Here is a 17,591-nt window from a genome sequence, read left to right on the forward strand (position 1 = left end):
ACCCTCGACCTTCTACTAAGACGAATTGCAAAGCTAAGATTAATGTTGCTATTCGAAATGATGGAAACTTTGTAATAACTAGTCTATGTCTTGAACATAATCATATCTTGAGCCCTGGAAAGTCACGACACAGATGTAATAAAGTATTGGATTCAGCTATAAAAAGAAAATTAGAGCTAAATGATCAAGCTGGAATAACTTTAAGCAAAAGTTTTCAATCATTTGTAGTTGAGGCTGGAGGCTATGAGAATTTGACATTTGATGAGAGAAAGTGTAGGAATTATATTTCAGAAGCTAGAAGGTTGAGGTTTGAGGATGGAGATACTGAAGCTTTGAGTAATTATTTTTGTCGCATGCAAAGTAGGAACTCAAACTTTTTTTATGTGCTTGATTTAGATGGGGAATCTCGAATAAGAAATATTTTTTTGGCAGATGCAAGATGTAGAGCTACGTATGAGTATTTTTCTGATGTTGTGACTTTTGATACAACCTATTTGACTAATAGTTATGACATGCCATTTGCTCCATTTGTTGGGGTGAATCATCATGGTCAACCTATTTTGCTGGGATGTGGATTATTATCAAGCGAAGACTTAGCAACTTTCATATGGTTGTTCAAATCTTGGTTGACATGTATGCTCGGATATGCTCCAAAGGCTATAATCACAGACCAATGTCGTGCCATGACAATTGCAATTGAAGAGGTATTTCCGAATTCGCATCATCGTCTGTGTCTTTGGCATATCATGAAAAAAATTCCAGCAAAATTTGGTGGTCATGCTCAATACAAAATGATAAAGAAACAATTGAAGAACATTGTTTATAACTCACTTACAGTTGCTGAGTGTGATGATAATTGGTTGAAAATGATTAAGGAGTTTAATTTGGAAAACAATGATTGGTTGAAATCTTTGCATGAAGAATGACATAGATGGATACCTGTATACGTTAAAGATAAATTTTGGGCAGGTATGTCCACATCTCAAAGAAGTGAAAGTATGAATGCATTTTTTGATGACTATGTCCATTCTAAAACATCTTTGAAGCAATTTGTTGAGCAATATGATAATGCTTTGAAGAAGAAGATTGAGAATGAAAAACATTTGGATTTTGTTTCTTTTAATTCTACCATGCCACTTATTCTTGGTCATCCTATTGAAAGACAATTTCAAAATGCATACACTAACAACTTATTTAAGTTGTTCCAAGATGAAATAAGAGGATTGATGTTTTGCGATGCCTCATTATTGAAGGAAGAAGGGACAACTTTAATATTTGAAGTAGTAGAAACTATTTTGGGAAAAAATGGAGAACCCATAAGGGAAGTTTCCTTTAGGGTACATTATACGGAGTTAGATTGAAAATTGAAATGTATGTGCGGTCTATTTGAGTTTCGGGGAATTTTATGTAGGCATGTGATCAAAGTGTTGATAAGAATGAAGGTAATTGAGGTTCCTATAAATTATATTATGGACCGATGGCGCAAAGATATTAAGCGTGGGTATTAAAGTATCAGTAACATCTATGATGATTTTGTTTGTGATGGAGAAAGACATCGATATAATATTCTCACTCCATTGATACAAGAGATTCAACAACTTGGTGCAAAAAATGATGACAATTGTTCTATGTTGGTGGAAATCTTGAAAGACACGAAGGAAAAACTAATTATTAATGGTCTTGAGCATTCAAGGGTTGAACAACTGAAAGGAGTATCTACATCTGGTTCAAAAGCAATACACTCTCCATTAAAAGTAAGATCTCGAGGTTGTCCACCCACAAAGAGGAAACAATCTAAGATTGAACAAATTATGAAGAAATCAGTTGCAAAGGCCCGAAAAGAAGGTAAGTGATACATATAATAGATATCTAAAATAATTGTCCAGTATTATTGTTTTGTTCAAGTAGATTCATGTGAAAGCTAACAGTTTAAATATTTTTTCTAATCTATCTTGCAGCAATAAAGATTGGAAAGTCGATGGTGGAAGACTCATGGAAAAGTGCAGGCAAGGACTAGTAGGTGAATGAGCATACTATCCTTTAGCTTATCTGTACAAAAATGTATTTATGTTTCAAGTGTTTTGGATCCTAATTATAAAAACAATTCTTAAAATAACTGACTATTGGCTTCTTTGACTTATATATCAGAAAGATGTTCTCAAAACTGTGGTCACTTATAATAAACAAATTTTTTGTATTGGACTTTGGAGGCGATCAATATTAGGTGCTATTACAAGGTATCATTTTTTGCTGCATAGTTATTATTGTTATATGCCATTCACTTATCCTTAGTTTTGTTTCTGGTATAACAGACTTCTTTTTGGAGCAGAAGATCCCCCTATCACCGGCATGGTGTTGGATAATGTCTTCTCAAATTTGTTTGATCTTATGATGCTTGTGGATGTTTACAAAATTTGTGTCATGTCAATTCATGGAGAAAATATTCTCTCATCGAGTTGTTCTAGAAGAGAGTTATGTAGATGTTTTCGAATATTAGCATGTTATGTAGATGTTTTGGATTAGTAGCATATTTATGTAGATGTTTTGGAATAGTAGAATATTTTGGAATAGTAGCAGCCGGGAGAAGAATTACTTCCAGAAACAGGTTTATAATCATAGTCTGTTTCCTACAAATTCAGTAAACAAAGTGGCTACTAAATGTGCAGTGTTTCTTATAGTTTTTTCCTGTACTTTCTTGTTTGATGCATTCTGTTTTGCAGGTCCCACTGGGGAAGTTGAATCCACCCAACTAGTTGCTAGCGAGGACATAGTTTCCAAACTTGCTGCTATGGGCTTCAATTACCTCCATTGTCAAAAGGTTGCCATAAACACTGCTAATGCTGGAGTTGAGGAAGCAATGACATGGTTACTTTCTCACATGGATGATCCAAGTTTATGTCTACTCTTTGAACTTTTTTTTTAAGCAGTCATCTTGTCTAAGCATATGTATTGAAGTTCATCTTTTGATCTATAGAGGATCTACAAGATATTTGGAAAGATAATTCAATTGGTATGATTTTCAACATTTCAATGCAGATATAGATGAGACTATTTCACATAACTCTCATGCAATGGAACTTCAATCTCTTGATGAGACAAGTGTTGAAACTTTAATTTCATTTGGCTTCCATGAAGAGGTTGCTAGAAAGACATTAAAGGCATCTGTAAGATTTTAAACTTGAAATCTTTTTAGAGTTGATACTCTTTTCTGATTCTGTTCTTAATTGACTGTAATTTGATTTACAATTTCCAAATGTACTGTTATGCTTGCTTATATAGTTGTTTTACAAGCTCTAACTTTGCCCATTCCCATAGGGAGGGAACATAGAGAAAGCTACAGATTGGATATTTAGTCATCCTGAGGCCTCAAGCTCAATGGATACAGATGCAACCTCAAACGGCGTGCAAGATAGTGATCCTGGAGTATCAGATGAAAGTGGATAACGATAAAATTAATATTTATTGGCAATTGTAGGATTCTCATCAAGCAACTTCTGTTAAGGCAATGCTTTTGCATGATTATTTCGTTGAAATTCTACTGTTGCCTTAGTTCATTACGTTCATGGTTTAAATGGGAAAAAGTACTGGTTAGCTTCTTGCGCTTATGATCAATGTTAGTTAATCTTTGATGATAAGACCTTTCTGTTCTGCATGATGGTTCTTAAACTATTTGACTTAATGGCTTAAATCATTGTTTCTAGAAACATTGTGCATTCATTGTTCGAAATTCAAATGGTAGAAAGATTAAAGAAACTCTCTTGACTTTTTGATATCAACTAATGAATTTGTTTTTGATCCCTTGTTAAAATAGAAAGATTTACTTATTCTCAAGATACCAGTTATATTATCATTAAAAAATTGTCAATAACTACACGGTGGAACTAAAGAGATGGATTTGGCTTGTGATATCACTGACGATTACTTCAGGGATGCCATCAACTCGGAACTCATCTTCTACTCTGCCATTATTTGTGCAGTTCAGACACAACCTACTTGCATATCTTAGACTTCATCAACTCTTAACCACGTAATACTCTTGTACCACCCTCTCGTAGTCTACCTGTCTCACTCGCTAAGGGATGAGTTCATAAGCAGCTTGGTTTCAGCGTATAATTTTGAATCCACACATTCCTTTGATAGCAACAATCCAGACTTCTTGATGGTTTTGCATTCACAACACAATCATTTTGGACCTTTCTGTAGCTTTTGAAAAAAGAAAAAAAAATACTGAAGAGAAAGGTTCCAGGGGGTTTTCAAGGACAAACTTGTGGGATCTTGTCCACTGGTATTCAGGGCCCAGTTTTGGACCATAAGCAGTTTCAACTAATCATTTCTATAGCTACATGAGTAACACACCAACATCTGCTGTCGCAATGTTAACGCAGCAACAATTAAATCTGCTGTTAAACATACTAATTAACAAGATGAATTAATTAACAAAATAATATATATACTCTATAACAAAATGCTTCTCATCATCCAACAGTACTCAACACTAATTATCCTAACACAATTACAACACCAACATGATTCAAGATTCAAAAGTAGTTAACGATATAAACTAACAAACATGTCTAGAATTGCAAATATTAAGCTAATTACATTACAACACCAACACTACTTAATACTAACTTGCTAGATGAACTAACAACTCAATCAGGATTACGGCTAAGAGAATCAAGTTCACTATCACTAATATCCAAATAAATTTCGGTACATTTATTATTCCTGAATTATGTCCATGAGAAGCATTGTGCTCTAACTCAATTTTGCCTGATGAACTAGTATCAGCCGTCACCCACTTTTGTCATCCATGTTGGCCACATTTGTAATAGTATCTTCTAGGATTCTTGGTTGATCTAGAAATACACACGAATGTTCTTCGCCCGCAGTCCCTACATGGTACAGGTTCAAATCTTGTATTGTCGATGCTGTTATAACTTGAGGATGCCATGGAATAACAACCTAATAATCAAATTTCCTTCCCTTAGATTAAAAATAAATAAATTTAACAAAAAAAAACTCTCAATAAAGAGAAGAAATATTTTCATTAACATCAATTTTAAATAGGCTCATGAAGCCAACAGAACTATCATGTCGAAAACTAAGAGCAAAAACAGGCTCATGAAGCCAACAGAACTATCATATCGAAAACTAAGACCCAACTTAAATATCTAGTTGGAGGTATTTTATTACTGCAATTGTTCACAAGCAACAAACTGCAAAGTTTTTCAACCTCTCATTCTATATTATTCCCATTGGTTGAATGGCAAGTTGGGATAACATCCTTATTAAGGATAATACAGTTTAAATCAAAACTGAGCTCATGGTCCTTGACATGAAATTCTAGAGTACTTACATGTTAAAAAATATTTAATCATGGAAACAACATTTCTATTTGCAGGCCAAGCCTTACCTACACTTGTGGATACATTCTAGTCAAACACTAGAAAGTGATCATTCACTCTCAATATACCCTTTTAATGTCTAATTTAATCATAATATATTAAACAAGGATTTCAATTCTATATATCCTTCAGGCAATTTACCAACTATTCTTATGAGTTTCCAGAGAACATCACAAAAATGATATGGTGCTTGTTAGTGCCAAGCAAACAATAATAAGTTAACCAGAACGCAGTATAAAGTTTTAAATTCTTGAGCAAAAATTTCAATATCGCTTTACCTAATGTTGTCTCCTCCTCCGGATGTTACCTTAACAAAAAGACAATGAAGGTCAAGCTCCTTGCCTCTGATAGTTGGCACCCTGTGAAAGAAAACAAATCACAAGATTAGCTACTGGTTATGTTCGATATATAACCTATCAGTAGTATACATAAATGAAACTATCAAGATGCTTAAGTATACACCCAATAAATGAAGATAATAGATAAATTCATGAGCTACTTTAATCCATCACCAGGTCTCAAGCACAATCCTTCTTGAACACCTGATTTCACACACCACCACAAAACTGAGTTAGGGCACGGGAGGAGGGGTCGCGTTAAAGCACAGGAGGAGGAGGATGTTGAGGAGTAGAGTTAGGGCACGGGAGGAGGGGTCGCGTTAAAGCACAGGAGGAGGAGGATGTTGAGGAGTATAGTTAGGGCGCGGGAGGAAGAGTAGAGTTAGGGCATGATCGCTAATGGAGAAGAAAAAACTGAGGAGGAGGAGAAAAAACGGAGGAGGAGGGGAGGAGGGGCCACGTTAAAGCACAGGAGGAGGAGGATGTTGAGGAGTAGAGTTAGGTCACGGGAGAAGGGGTCGCGTTAAAGCACAGGAGGAGGAGGATGTTGAGGAGTATAGTTAGGGCACGGGAGGAAGAGTAGAGTTAGGGCATGATCGCTAATGGAGAAGAAAAAACTGAGGAGGAGGAGAAAAAACGGAGGAGGAGGAGGAAAAAAACGGAGGAGGAGGAGAAAAAACGGAGGAGAAGGAGGAAGAGTAGAGTTAGGGCACGATCTCTGATGGAGGCGAAAAAATGGAGGAGGAGGAAGAGTAGAGTTAGAGCTTTTTCGCTGATGGAGGAGAAAAAACGGAGGAGGACTCGTTAGGGCACGGAGGAGAGGTCACGAAAAAACGGAGGAGGAGGAGTAGAGCCAAGTCTGCGATTTTTACTCTGAGTTGGACTTGGCCACATCAGCTGCCACCTAAGTCGCGCTGCGAATTCGCTGAGAGAAGTCGCTGCATGCATCATTACTCAAATATATTATAGTTGGTGATGAACTCGTGAATATTTTATTGACACAGTAATCTCAAGGACACAACTAATTTGATTAATGATAAATAACGAGGACAGCAACCTAAGTAATAGTTAAAGATTTACCACGTGTAAATCATGGTCACAATGAGCTTGTGGCGCCTATGAATTAGTCATGGCTAAGTTGCAAACTTGCACCAGCATTTCACCGCCACGAATCATGGGCGGACCGCAAGCTGACGGCAGCGAGTTATGGCTGAGCTGCAAGCTTGGTTCACAAATTGCTTGTGTTGTGGTCCGTGACGAATTGTGACCAAGCCGCATGCTCATGACCACAAAAACAGATGTTTGCATGTGATTGAATAATAATGTCATTTGCTTATCAGAGCACATCTAACTTCAGTCATGTGTCTACTCATATGAGTCTAATAATTAGCACATAGAATATTATCATAATGAGATATGAAATTTGAATTTCAATATAATCAAGATAAATATCTTTCTTATATGTTAGTCACTATTCCAAAGGTTAGTAGCCGTCCGTGATTTACCTCCTCCGTATTGGCCCTGAGACGGACTGATGGGGACGCTGGGGACGAGCGCATTCGTCTTTTTGCCATAATAATATTTTTGGAGCCTTGTTTTCTGGATTTATTTTTATGGCTATGAAAATTTTTTCATATGATTGAATTAGTTATCTCTAAAATTAATTAAACCATAAAATTTAAATATTTTGAATACCAAAAAAAAATTAATAACATTTTTGTGTTTTCAGAATAACAGCCTAATGGCCCTTTGAAAATTTAGACATGTATAAATTATGTTTTAAATTTATTTTTTTAATTATGTAAAATTTGATATCTTCATTATTAAAAAAAATAATAGAGGGCAAGAACATTACCTTATCTTAAGACTTACATTGAAATTGATAATCGAATAATGGTTGAAACACCCTGGAAGATTGCCTTTGGCTTCAAATGAATCTTGAAAAAAAAAAAAAAAAAAGCTAAGGAATAAAAATAAATAAATAAACAATAACGCACGATGTAAACAAACTTTAGTTTTTATTGGAATCAAGTATAAGCTGGCGAAACTTGAATTAAACCTGAGTTTTAAAAACCCACATCGAACTTGAATCTGAGTAACATCAAAATGCAACTGAATCCGAACCGGATCCCGGTTTTTTAGGGTTAAATGATACCCTTCACCCGTTCACCGCACTTATTTTGTATTGTTCTTCACCGCGCCGCAATAAGTAAATTCCTTTCTCTTCCCTTTCCCTCACTTTCCACACCCTCTCTCTCCTGCCTTCCTCTTCCCCACCGCCTCCCGCCTGCCGACGTCCGCGGACTGTCGACCGACGTTGAGCCATACGATCGATTGGGTAGGTTTACTCCTTGTTTCCATTCAATTTTGGAAATTATGATATATGTTCAAATCCTTCTCGGATCAATATGGTTCACGACTAGTAGTGATAATTGTTGAGTATTGTAATGGAGACTGCTAGATGTGGGCATTGATGGGATGCAAAGCAATACTTGGATTTGTTGTTGAAATTAATAAAGATGTATGACGTTTGGGCGAGTTAATTCAGTAAATCCTTAGGATTTGTTAGTACTCGTTGAATGGGTCACATGTTGAAAGGTACTTGTTTTGTTTTTTTAGAGATTTTAGGATTTAAGGTTCGCATGGTTCTAGTTGCTAAACACAAGATAACTATGTGGACCATATTGTTGGGAGCACATTGTGTTATGATTTGGATATTTAATTTCTCGTGCTTATGATAATGTTAACTTAGTCAACTTGCATGTTGTAAAATCAATAATTGTGGAGGTCAATTATGCCTTATGAAGTACATGACGGCTGTTAGGGTTCATGATCTTGAAATATTGTTCGATCTACATAATTGTTTGTAGCCATTCAGGTCCCTTGATTGAATGTGATAGTGCATCGGTAAAGTGCATGAGAGTGTCTAGGAATAACTTTCTTGATTGGAGGTAGAAATGCATGACTAAAGCTTCCTTTTTGATTGAAGGCGAGAGTGCATGAAGAATAACCATTGGTCCTGTTATGCCAATAATGAATTTGTCTTTGTCTCAGGGCTACCTTGATGACGGAAAGTTTGTTGGACTCCTAGTAGTTCTAGCTTCTGTAGCTAGTTTATCTATTATTATTTGGAGCATATGCATACATCCTGCAGTTATCTTTTCAGTTGAGATTCAGTGGTAGAAATTGTTGTGTATGAGGGTGCCTTTTCTATCCCTGAAAATGAGCCTATTTGGTTCATGAGATTTGTGACATTAATTGTCTTTTTTTTACTTTACATGTAAAGGAAACTTTTTTTTTTCCAAGGACCTTAACAATTCCTATGATCAAGGTACCTTGCATGCTTTTCAAGTTAATATTTGTATTGAAGCTGTTTCTTTGATTTCCTGGTTTAATTTGTCCTGGCAATTTCCAATGCTGAAAACTTTGGCAACGAAATTTGGATTTATGGTGTTCAACAGCCTTCTGCCAAATCTTTGAATTGCTTTTGACTTTAGCCCTCACCGCAAACTAGCACTGAATTTGCAGTTTGCTTGCAAGTAAACACCTTTTTAGCCTCAATTTACAAGGAGTCTTGGCAACGATACCACCCTTTTTCTAATAGCTTTTTAAATTGATGTTTCTTTTATTTAGCATATATGATCATCTCTAATTTATTATCAAATGGTGCTTGATCACTTGATTCAGTTCTTCTTAAATCCTGCAGGGTTATGCTGTAACATAGGTGAATTGGAGTATTTGGTCCACCTTATCAGTCTCCTAATTGATTCTGCAGCTTATAATTGCACCTTGTTCTTGAATTGAATCAGTGAAGTAAAAAAAATTAGCCATGTCTAGCATAGTCATTGGCAACAATACTCTAGACAGAATCAGTCATTTGCCACCAAATATTATCGAACAAATACTCATGCGCTTACCATTGAGAGATGCAATCCGGACAAGCATCTTATCACATGATTGGAGATATGCATGGAGTAGTATTCCACACCTTGCTTTCAGTTGGCAAGAATTCCCCCTATCTATATGCAACTATTCACAAGTTAATTTTGACCGTAAGCTTGTAGACATTATTCATCAAGTCCTACTACTCCACCAAGGACCAATTCACAGATTTGAACTTTCCATTCAGTTAAGAAACTCCAAAGATATAGATGGGTGGCTTCTCTTTCTTTCAAGAAATGATATTAGAGAAATAATTCTACATAGATGGGAAGGAGAGGTGTATAAGTTGCCTTCTTGTCTTCTCTCATGTAAAGGGCTCAGGTCTCTATCTCTGCATAGATGCATGTTCAGACCTGTTCATTTCCAAGGCTTTCCACGTCTTGCATCTCTGTTTCTTAGAAGTGTTGCCATTTCTCAGGATGGGCTTGAGGCTTTAATCACCGCTTGCCCTCTACTAAATAAACTATGCCTGATAGACATGTTTGATTTTGGTGGTCTTAAGGTTTGTTCCCCAAGTCTGGTTAACTTGACATTTGTTGGAGAACACATAGATCTTGCTTTTGAAAATGTTCCATTGTTAGCTACATTGTCTGTCTCCTTAACTGTGAAGAGTGACAAGTATTATGCTGCCCCTGGAGTAATTTGCAAATTATTTAGAATCCTATACCATCTTCCCAGTATTAAGAAGATTGTACTGGGTGGTCAAGCATTCAAGGTATTTGGGTTCTCTTTGTTTTCTTAGTATTCCACCTTTTGTGTTCATCTTCTAACAGTTTTATAACTACATTATCTCAAAGTCTAGGTCTGGACATATGGTGAGTTACCCATCCAGCTTCCTTGCACATATCAGCTGAAGCATTTTCATGCAACTGTAAATTTTAAGGACATGCAAGAAATGTTTGCCATAGTCTCCCTGTGCAGAAGCTGCCCGTTGTTAGTGACTCTTGAGTTAGAGGTAATTTGTTCTTCTTATAATATTTTTTTTTATGCATCATGTATTCATAACTGAAATTATATGGTTCATTGTTGTGAACGACAATATACTCATTTTAGTAATCTTCTCTCTTTTACTTCAATGTGTGTTGCAATCCTCTTTTTTTCTTGTTATTCTCATTTCTAAACGAATTGTAGGCACGTTTTGTCATGCAAGCAAATCATGAAACACCTGTTGAGAAATTTTGGAATTCACAGCAAAGTTTCGATTGCCTATTTAGCCAGCTCAAAAATTTGGAAATTACTGGCGTGAGCAGCATACTTGAACTCCCATTTTTGAAGTTTGTTCTTGCCAATGCACCAGTTCTTGAGACTGCATACATTGGATTCGACTACAGACTGAAGACAGAGCTCGATATCACAAGGGAGATGATCAAATTCAGGAGATTATCACCTGCAGCTGAAATAAAAATTTTAAAGAGAAAATTTCGGAATGCGTCATCTATGTGGGCTTGAGATCCCTTGGAATGCTTATATTTCAAATGAAGACTTTTGAAGCCTAGTAATTCTCATCTTTGAATTTTGCCATAGCATGACGTCTCCTGTAAGTACCGGCCAGCGTGGGTATTGTCGTAAACAACAGCAAGCATACTCATGTTTTTTTAGTAGAAAGACAGGGACAACTTCTTTTGGAGTTTTTTTTAAACTTGGTTTCTTGTGCAAGGTAAATATGGTTCCTAACAGTGTTTTCTTTTACCGGGCTTCTCTTTTATGAGCGTAGATTTCTTGGATCATTTTTTGTGATCCAAGAGATGTGCCATTTGTATTTGTGGTCGGATCATGGTCGTGATCCGATCGCAAATGGTTGCGATCTCTTTTTCGGTTCACCATCCCCATCAGGTTATAATTTTTATTCGGAGCGGACGGTTGGAGGCCATCCGAAGTCTCCGGTGGTGGATAAGTGGTCAGGTTATTGGGCGCTGAATGAGAATGTTTCCGGACGGCCTTCGGTTGTCTGTTCCGAATAAAAATTATAACCTGATAAGGACGGTGAACCCAGGAAGGGATCACAATCATTTGTTGACGGATCGTGATCGTGATCCGACCGTAAATATGAATGACACATTTTCTAGACCACAAAAAGTGATCCTTACCACTCTTTTATATTTGAATCAAAATTCTTTTCTTTAAATCTGGAAAATAATTGACTTGGTATAACATTTTGTGTTATCCCTGCATTATACTGAAACTTGTTTATGTTGCAAAGCTACTACTGTCAATTTGCAGACTCATAAGAGTACTTTCTTGTCTTTGGAGAGTGGCTTTTTTTTTTGAAAAATTAATTTTTTATTTAGGGATAATTCTTTTAATTCAGAGCTCAATTGAGGGGAATTTGAACCGGATTTGAACCATCTATATTTTGTATTTTTACTACCATTAAAGTGACGTTGCATCAAAATTGAATTGCCAAACTATTCAAAAATTTAAAATAAAATTGGAGAAGAAAATGATCCCACTATAATCAAATTAAAATTTATATTAATTTAAAGATAATTAAAATATATGTTTTAAATGTATTTGACTAACAACAAATATAGAATTAAATATTTTAATACAAAATTAAAATAATTTTATAATTATTTTTATTTATTATTAAAATAAAAATATTAATTATTATATGATAAAAATTAAATCTCTAATTTATTATAAATGCATCAATTTTGAATAATTTTCTATTTATTTTTCAATCATCAAGATTTTTTTAATTTCTTTCCTTTTATAAAAAAGGACAATTTTCAATTGATTTCCTTTTAAATCATTTCTTTCCTTAGTTAAATAGTTTTCCAACTATTTCAGTTTATTTAGGAACTGGATATTTTTTAGAGTTAAATAATATTTAAACTACCTTTTGTATTGTTCTTCGCCGCACCGCATTAGACAAACCCTTCTCGCTTGACGCTTCCCTTTCCCTCGCATTTTCCCCGTTGCACGCCAACGCCCTTTCCTGCCTTCCATTCCCCCACCGCCGTCCGCTGACTGACGTCGAGCCAGACGATCGATTGGGTACGTTTTCCTCCTTGCTGCCCTTCAATTTTGGAAATTATGATATATGTCCAAATCCTTCTTGGATCGATGTGGTTCACGAATAGCAGTGATAACTGTAGAAAATGGTAATGAAGACTGCAAGATGAGGAATTGATGTGGCACTGGGATGCTAATCAATACTTGGATTTGTTGTGGAAGTTAATAATAAAGGATGAGGGTTGGGTGAGTTGATTCAATAAATCCTTAGGATTTGTCAGTGCTCATCGTATGGGGCCTACGTTGAGAGGTACTCGTTTTGGTTTCATAAGTCTAAGTCTCATAAGGTAGGGCTTTCATGTATGGCAGAACGTTAATAATTGAGATGTAATCAACAATGTTGGGCTAGTGGGTGGGATGGTCCTACATTGTAAATAGCTTATTGGTTCTTTATAGTTTTATGATGCAGCAACTCGTTGCTCTTATAATATTGATTTTGACTTGTTCACTAATTCTAAACCAATGCAGTATCTTTATTATGTTTCATTCTGTTCCTGTGCATGATTCTAGTTGCTAAGCATGAGATAACTCTATAGACCATATTGTCAGGAGGCTTGTGCATATGATAATGTTAGCTTAGTCAACTTACAACATGAGGTACATGACAGATGTTAGGGTTCAAGATCTTGAAATATTGTTTGGCCTACATAGTCGTTTCTAGTCTTTCAGCTCCCATGGTTGGATGTGTCAGTGCATGGGTAAACCTCTTTGATCAGAGGTGGGAGTGTGTAGGGACAACTTTCTTGATTGGAGATGGAAGTGCATTAGGGCAACTCCGTTTTATTTTTTATTTTGATAATCCAAGTATCTAGGTTTTACTCGACTAATCTTGGAGGTAGATGACCTTCTCCCTTGGTCTACCAGATAAATTTGGAGCACAACTTATGCACACTCAGAAGCCAACCTCTAGAATATTCATTCTTATTGGCATTGAAACTTTAATCCTCTTATTTGTTCCTATGAGTGTTTTACCACTTCACAACTCCCTTTTAATTAGAGACAAGACTGCATGAAGAACTCCCATTTGTCTTGTTATGATGATACTGAATTTGTCTTGGTATTTGGGCCACTTTGATGATGGAAAGTTTGTTGGACTCATAGTAGTCCTAGCTTTTGTAGCTAGTTTACCTATTATTATTTGGAGCATATGCATGCATCCTATTGTTATCTCTTCAGTTGAGATCCTAGGTAGAAATTGTTATGTCTATGAGGGGTGCCTTTTCTATCCCTAAAATGAGCCTATTTGGCTCACGAGACTTGTGACATCAATGTATTTTTTACTTTCCATGTAAATGAAACTTTTTTTTCCCAGGGACCTTAACAATTCCTATGATCAAGATGCCTTACATGCTTTTCAAGTTAATATTTGTATTGCAATGGCGTTTCTTCAATTTCTTGGTTTAATTTTTCTTGGCAATCTTCTAAGGCCAAAAACTCTATTAACATAATGGTAGTGTATATGATCTGCTTCAACATATGGGAACCCTTTATGGTGTCCAACAGCCTTCTACCAAATCTTTCAATTGTTTTTGACTTTGGCACTTGCCTCTGTGCAACCTAGCATTGACTTGTAGTTTTCTTGGATGTAAACCCCTTAGAAGTCTCAATTTAGGAGTCGTCTTGGCAATGATACCACCCTTTTTCTCATAGTTTTTTTAATTGAAGTTTCTTTTATCTAGTGTAGAATTTAACCATCTCTAATTTGTTATCAAATGGTGCTTAATCACGTTATTCAATTCTTTCCAAATTCTACAGGGCTACAGCTAACACAGGAGAATTGGAGTACTTAGTCTACCTTATCACAGTCTCCTAATTGAGCTGAGATTATATCTATAGCTTGTTATTGAATTGGATTGGTAAAGTAAAAAAAATCAGCCATGTCAAACATGGTCAATGGTGACAGTACTGTCGACAGAATCAGCCATTTGCCACGAAATATTATTGAAGAAATACTCCTGCACTTACCATTGAAAGATGCAATCCGGACAAGCATCTTATCGCGTGATTGGAGATACGCATGGAGTAGTATTCCACACCTTGCTTTCAGTCGGCAAGAATTCCCTCTATCTAAATGCAGCAATTCACAAGTTATTTTTGACCGTAAGCTTGTAGACATTATTCATCAAGTTCTCCTATTCCACCAAGGACCAATTCACATGTTTAAACTTTCCATTGACTTGAAAAGCTCCAAATGTATAGATGGGTGGCTTCTTTTTCTTTCAAGAAATGATATTAAAGAAATAGTTCTACATAGATGGGAAGGAGAGGTGTATAAGTTGCCTTCATGTCTTTCCGCATGTAAAAGGCTTGAGCATCTATGTCTGTTTAGGTGCATGTTCAGACCTGTTCATTTCCAAGGCTTTCCACATCTTAGATCTCTGAGTCTTAACAATGTTGCCATTTCACAGAATGAGCTTGAGACTTTAATCACTAATTGCCCTCTTCTAAATATTCTATACCTGATAGACATATTTGGTCTTAGTGGTCTTAAGGTTTGTTCCCCAAGTCTGGTTGTCTTCTCATTTTTTGGACAACACATAGATTTTTCTTTTGAAAATGTTCCATTATTATCTACATTGTATGTCTCCTTCGTTGGGAAGAATGACAAGTATTATGCATCCCCTGGAGTAATTTGTAAATTATTTAGAAACCTTTACCATCTTTCCAGTATTAAGAAGATCGTACTGTATAATCAGGCATTCAAGGTATTTAGGTTTTCTTTATTTTCTTTGAATTCCCCCTATTGTGTGCATCTGCTAGCAGCTTTTAATAACTACGTTTTCTCAAATTCTAGGTCTGGGCATACGGTCAGTTACCCATTCAGCTTCCTTTCACATATCAGCTAAAGCGTTTTCATGCATGTGTAAACTTGAAGGACATAAAAGAAATACAAGCCATAGTTTTCCTGTGCAGAAGCTGCCCTTTATTAGTCACTCTTGAGTTAAAGGTAATTTGTTTTTTTTTTAATGCATCGTGTAATTCGCAACTGAAATTATATGGTTCATTGTTGTGAACAATTATATGGTCATTTTATTAATCTACTCTCTTTTTGTCTTGTCATTAATTTCTGAATGATAAGTAGGCATATATCGGCAGCAATTTAGATGATGGAACACCCGCTGAGAAATTTTTGGATGCACAGCAAAGTTTTGGTAGCCAATTTAGCCACCTCAGAAGTGTGGAAATTACTTACGTTAGCTGCATATCTGAACTGCCATTTATAAAATTTGTTCTTGCCAATGCACCCGCTCTCGAAACTGCTTACATTGGATTCAACTGCGGAACGCCTATTGAGCTCAATATCTTAAAGGAGATGTTCAAATTCAGGAGATTATCTGCTGCAGTTGAAATAAAAATTTTGAATAGGAGTTTTTTCTGATCTTGGTTTCTTGGGCCAAGGCAAATATGGTTCATGATAGTGTTTTTTCTTTATTCTGTTTGGATCAAAGCACTTCTTTGAATCTGGAAAAGAATTGCCTTGATATAACATTTTGCATTATCTTTGCATGATACTGAAACTTGTTTAGTTTGCAACTACGGTCAATTTGCATACTCATGAGAGTAAAGTTGTTTTCTGTCTTCCATTTCTGTGATAAAAATGTTGCAGTTTTATCACTACTAGATGTCTGTAATGTAATGTGATATATTCTTCAGGTCTCAGCCTGGGCTTATTCTGAGTTTTGTTATTGTTTGAACTCGTATGAATTAAACTTCTGGCTTGAATTGCATTGTCTCTTATACGGGTTATGACGGATGGATCAAGAAGGTGATGGAGCGATCAAAATCAAAATGACATGGCAGCCCTACTCCCAAAGAAATAATATCTCCTCCTTTGGCTTGGATCCCTAGTGTTAAATTCTTAGGTTGACCAGATCGGGGTTTAAGTCGATTGGGGAAATATGGTCATCCCTTAGGCCGAGTGAATCAGGAAATTTATTATCATAAGGGTGGTCAGACCTTGGGGCGACTAAGAATAAGGTCGGCTAGCTTTACGCATTGGCCGGAATGATTGACTCGCTCTATAACAGACCAACTATAAAGGGTAGCAGTATGCTCTGATCGTATAAATATCTGACCATACAAATATCCGGCCGGGAAATGACACAGTATGACTACATCCCTCTTAGTAACCCTTTATAGGCTCGGGCGGATAGAAGGACAATCTGGTCTAAAGTACTTATCCTTATATTTTCACTAGGACGGGATCCCAGTAAAGTACAGGTTATTTATTATTTCTCAAGTAGATTTCCAACATGACTAAAACACTATATCATTTTTTGAACAAATGTTTCAGAATTATGCAAAATATAATAGAGTGGCTTAATGATTGAGAGCTCAACTGAATAGTCTAACAAAGTGACTAGCTTAAAGATCGACCGGGATATACTCAGCAGACAGTATTCTAATAAGGTGACCGGCTCAATGACCGACCAAAATGTACTCAGCGAACAACAACATAATGTGAAGGTCGGATTAAAGAACGACCAAGATACATGCAGTATAACACATGATGAAGTCACTTATACAGAATGCAACTGAACGTCTCAACAGGGCGGCTGGCTTAAGGACTGACTGGATTATATTCAGTAGATATTCTAATTAAGTGGTCGGCTTAAGGATTGACCGAGATATATTTAACAAATATTCTAATCAAGCGCTTGACTTTTGGACTGATCGAGATTTACTTATTAAATAACATCAACCCAATAGGGTAGCTGGCTTAAAGACCGGCTGAGACCTAGTCAGTCAACAACATCATCCTAATGGGGTGGCCAGCTTAAGGATTGGTCGGATTATATTCAATCAATAATAGCATCTCAACAAAGCGGTCTGCTTAAAGACCGGTCGAGGTATGTTCAGAAGACAACATCCTAACAACCTGGTATAA

At 36.2% G+C, this 17,591-nt stretch overlaps 2 protein-coding genes across 4 annotated transcripts; both read left to right on the plus strand.

The window, feature by feature from the left end:
* Positions 1-7,920: 7,920 nt before the first annotated feature.
* LOC122052511 (F-box/FBD/LRR-repeat protein At1g13570-like) lies at positions 7,921-11,377 on the plus strand. 2 transcript variants are annotated; one of them, XR_006132041.1, is made up of 4 exons: positions 7,921-8,084; positions 9,453-10,403; positions 10,486-10,643; positions 10,820-11,377. XR_006132041.1 is itself a non-coding variant. In XM_042614058.1 (4 exons), exons 2-4 carry the CDS (start codon positions 9,576-9,578, stop codon positions 11,135-11,137), a joined length of 1,299 nt encoding a protein of 432 aa, XP_042469992.1. In that variant the 5' UTR covers positions 7,921-8,084; positions 9,453-9,575; the 3' UTR covers positions 11,138-11,377. The 2 variants fall into 2 exon arrangements, 1 of the variants encoding a protein (XP_042469992.1); XM_042614058.1 differs by having other exon boundaries at positions 10,491-10,643.
* A 1,173-nt stretch (positions 11,378-12,550) lies between these two features.
* On the plus strand, positions 12,551-16,363 carry LOC122054056 (F-box/FBD/LRR-repeat protein At1g13570-like). Of its 2 annotated transcripts, none has more exons than XM_042615898.1 (4): positions 12,551-12,685; positions 14,459-15,408; positions 15,498-15,650; positions 15,786-16,363. In XM_042615898.1, the coding sequence occupies exons 2-4, from the start codon at positions 14,581-14,583 to the stop codon at positions 16,080-16,082; spliced, it is 1,278 nt and encodes a 425-aa protein (XP_042471832.1). In that variant the 5' UTR covers positions 12,551-12,685; positions 14,459-14,580; the 3' UTR covers positions 16,083-16,363. The 2 variants fall into 2 exon arrangements, with proteins under 2 accessions (XP_042471832.1, XP_042471834.1); XM_042615900.1 differs by having other exon boundaries at positions 14,459-14,803.
* The last annotated feature ends 1,228 nt before the right edge of the window (positions 16,364-17,591 follow it).

The sequence above is a fragment of the Zingiber officinale genome, chromosome 3A (assembly GCF_018446385.1).
Source record: "Zingiber officinale cultivar Zhangliang chromosome 3A, Zo_v1.1, whole genome shotgun sequence".
NCBI classification, from domain to species: Eukaryota; Viridiplantae; Streptophyta; class Magnoliopsida; order Zingiberales; family Zingiberaceae; genus Zingiber; species Zingiber officinale.

What these genes read in the sequence shown, in the direction of transcription:
- LOC122054056 (XM_042615898.1), top strand. Translation starts at nt 14,581, where the DNA reads ATGTCAAACATGGTCAATGGTGACAGTACTGTCGACAGAATCAGCCAT. An exon ending in TGTATAATCAGGCATTCAAG is followed by an intron (nt 15,409 to 15,497) that starts GTATTTAGGTTT and finishes CTCAAATTCTAG; the next exon opens with GTCTGGGCATACGGTCAGTT. An exon ending in TAGTCACTCTTGAGTTAAAG is followed by an intron (nt 15,651 to 15,785) that starts GTAATTTGTTTT and finishes AATGATAAGTAG; the next exon opens with GCATATATCGGCAGCAATTT.
- LOC122052511 (XM_042614058.1), top strand. Translation starts at nt 9,576, where the DNA reads ATGTCTAGCATAGTCATTGGCAACAATACTCTAGACAGAATCAGTCAT. An exon ending in TGGGTGGTCAAGCATTCAAG is followed by an intron (nt 10,404 to 10,490) that starts GTATTTGGGTTC and finishes CTCAAAGTCTAG; the next exon opens with GTCTGGACATATGGTGAGTT. An exon ending in TAGTGACTCTTGAGTTAGAG is followed by an intron (nt 10,644 to 10,819) that starts GTAATTTGTTCT and finishes AACGAATTGTAG; the next exon opens with GCACGTTTTGTCATGCAAGC.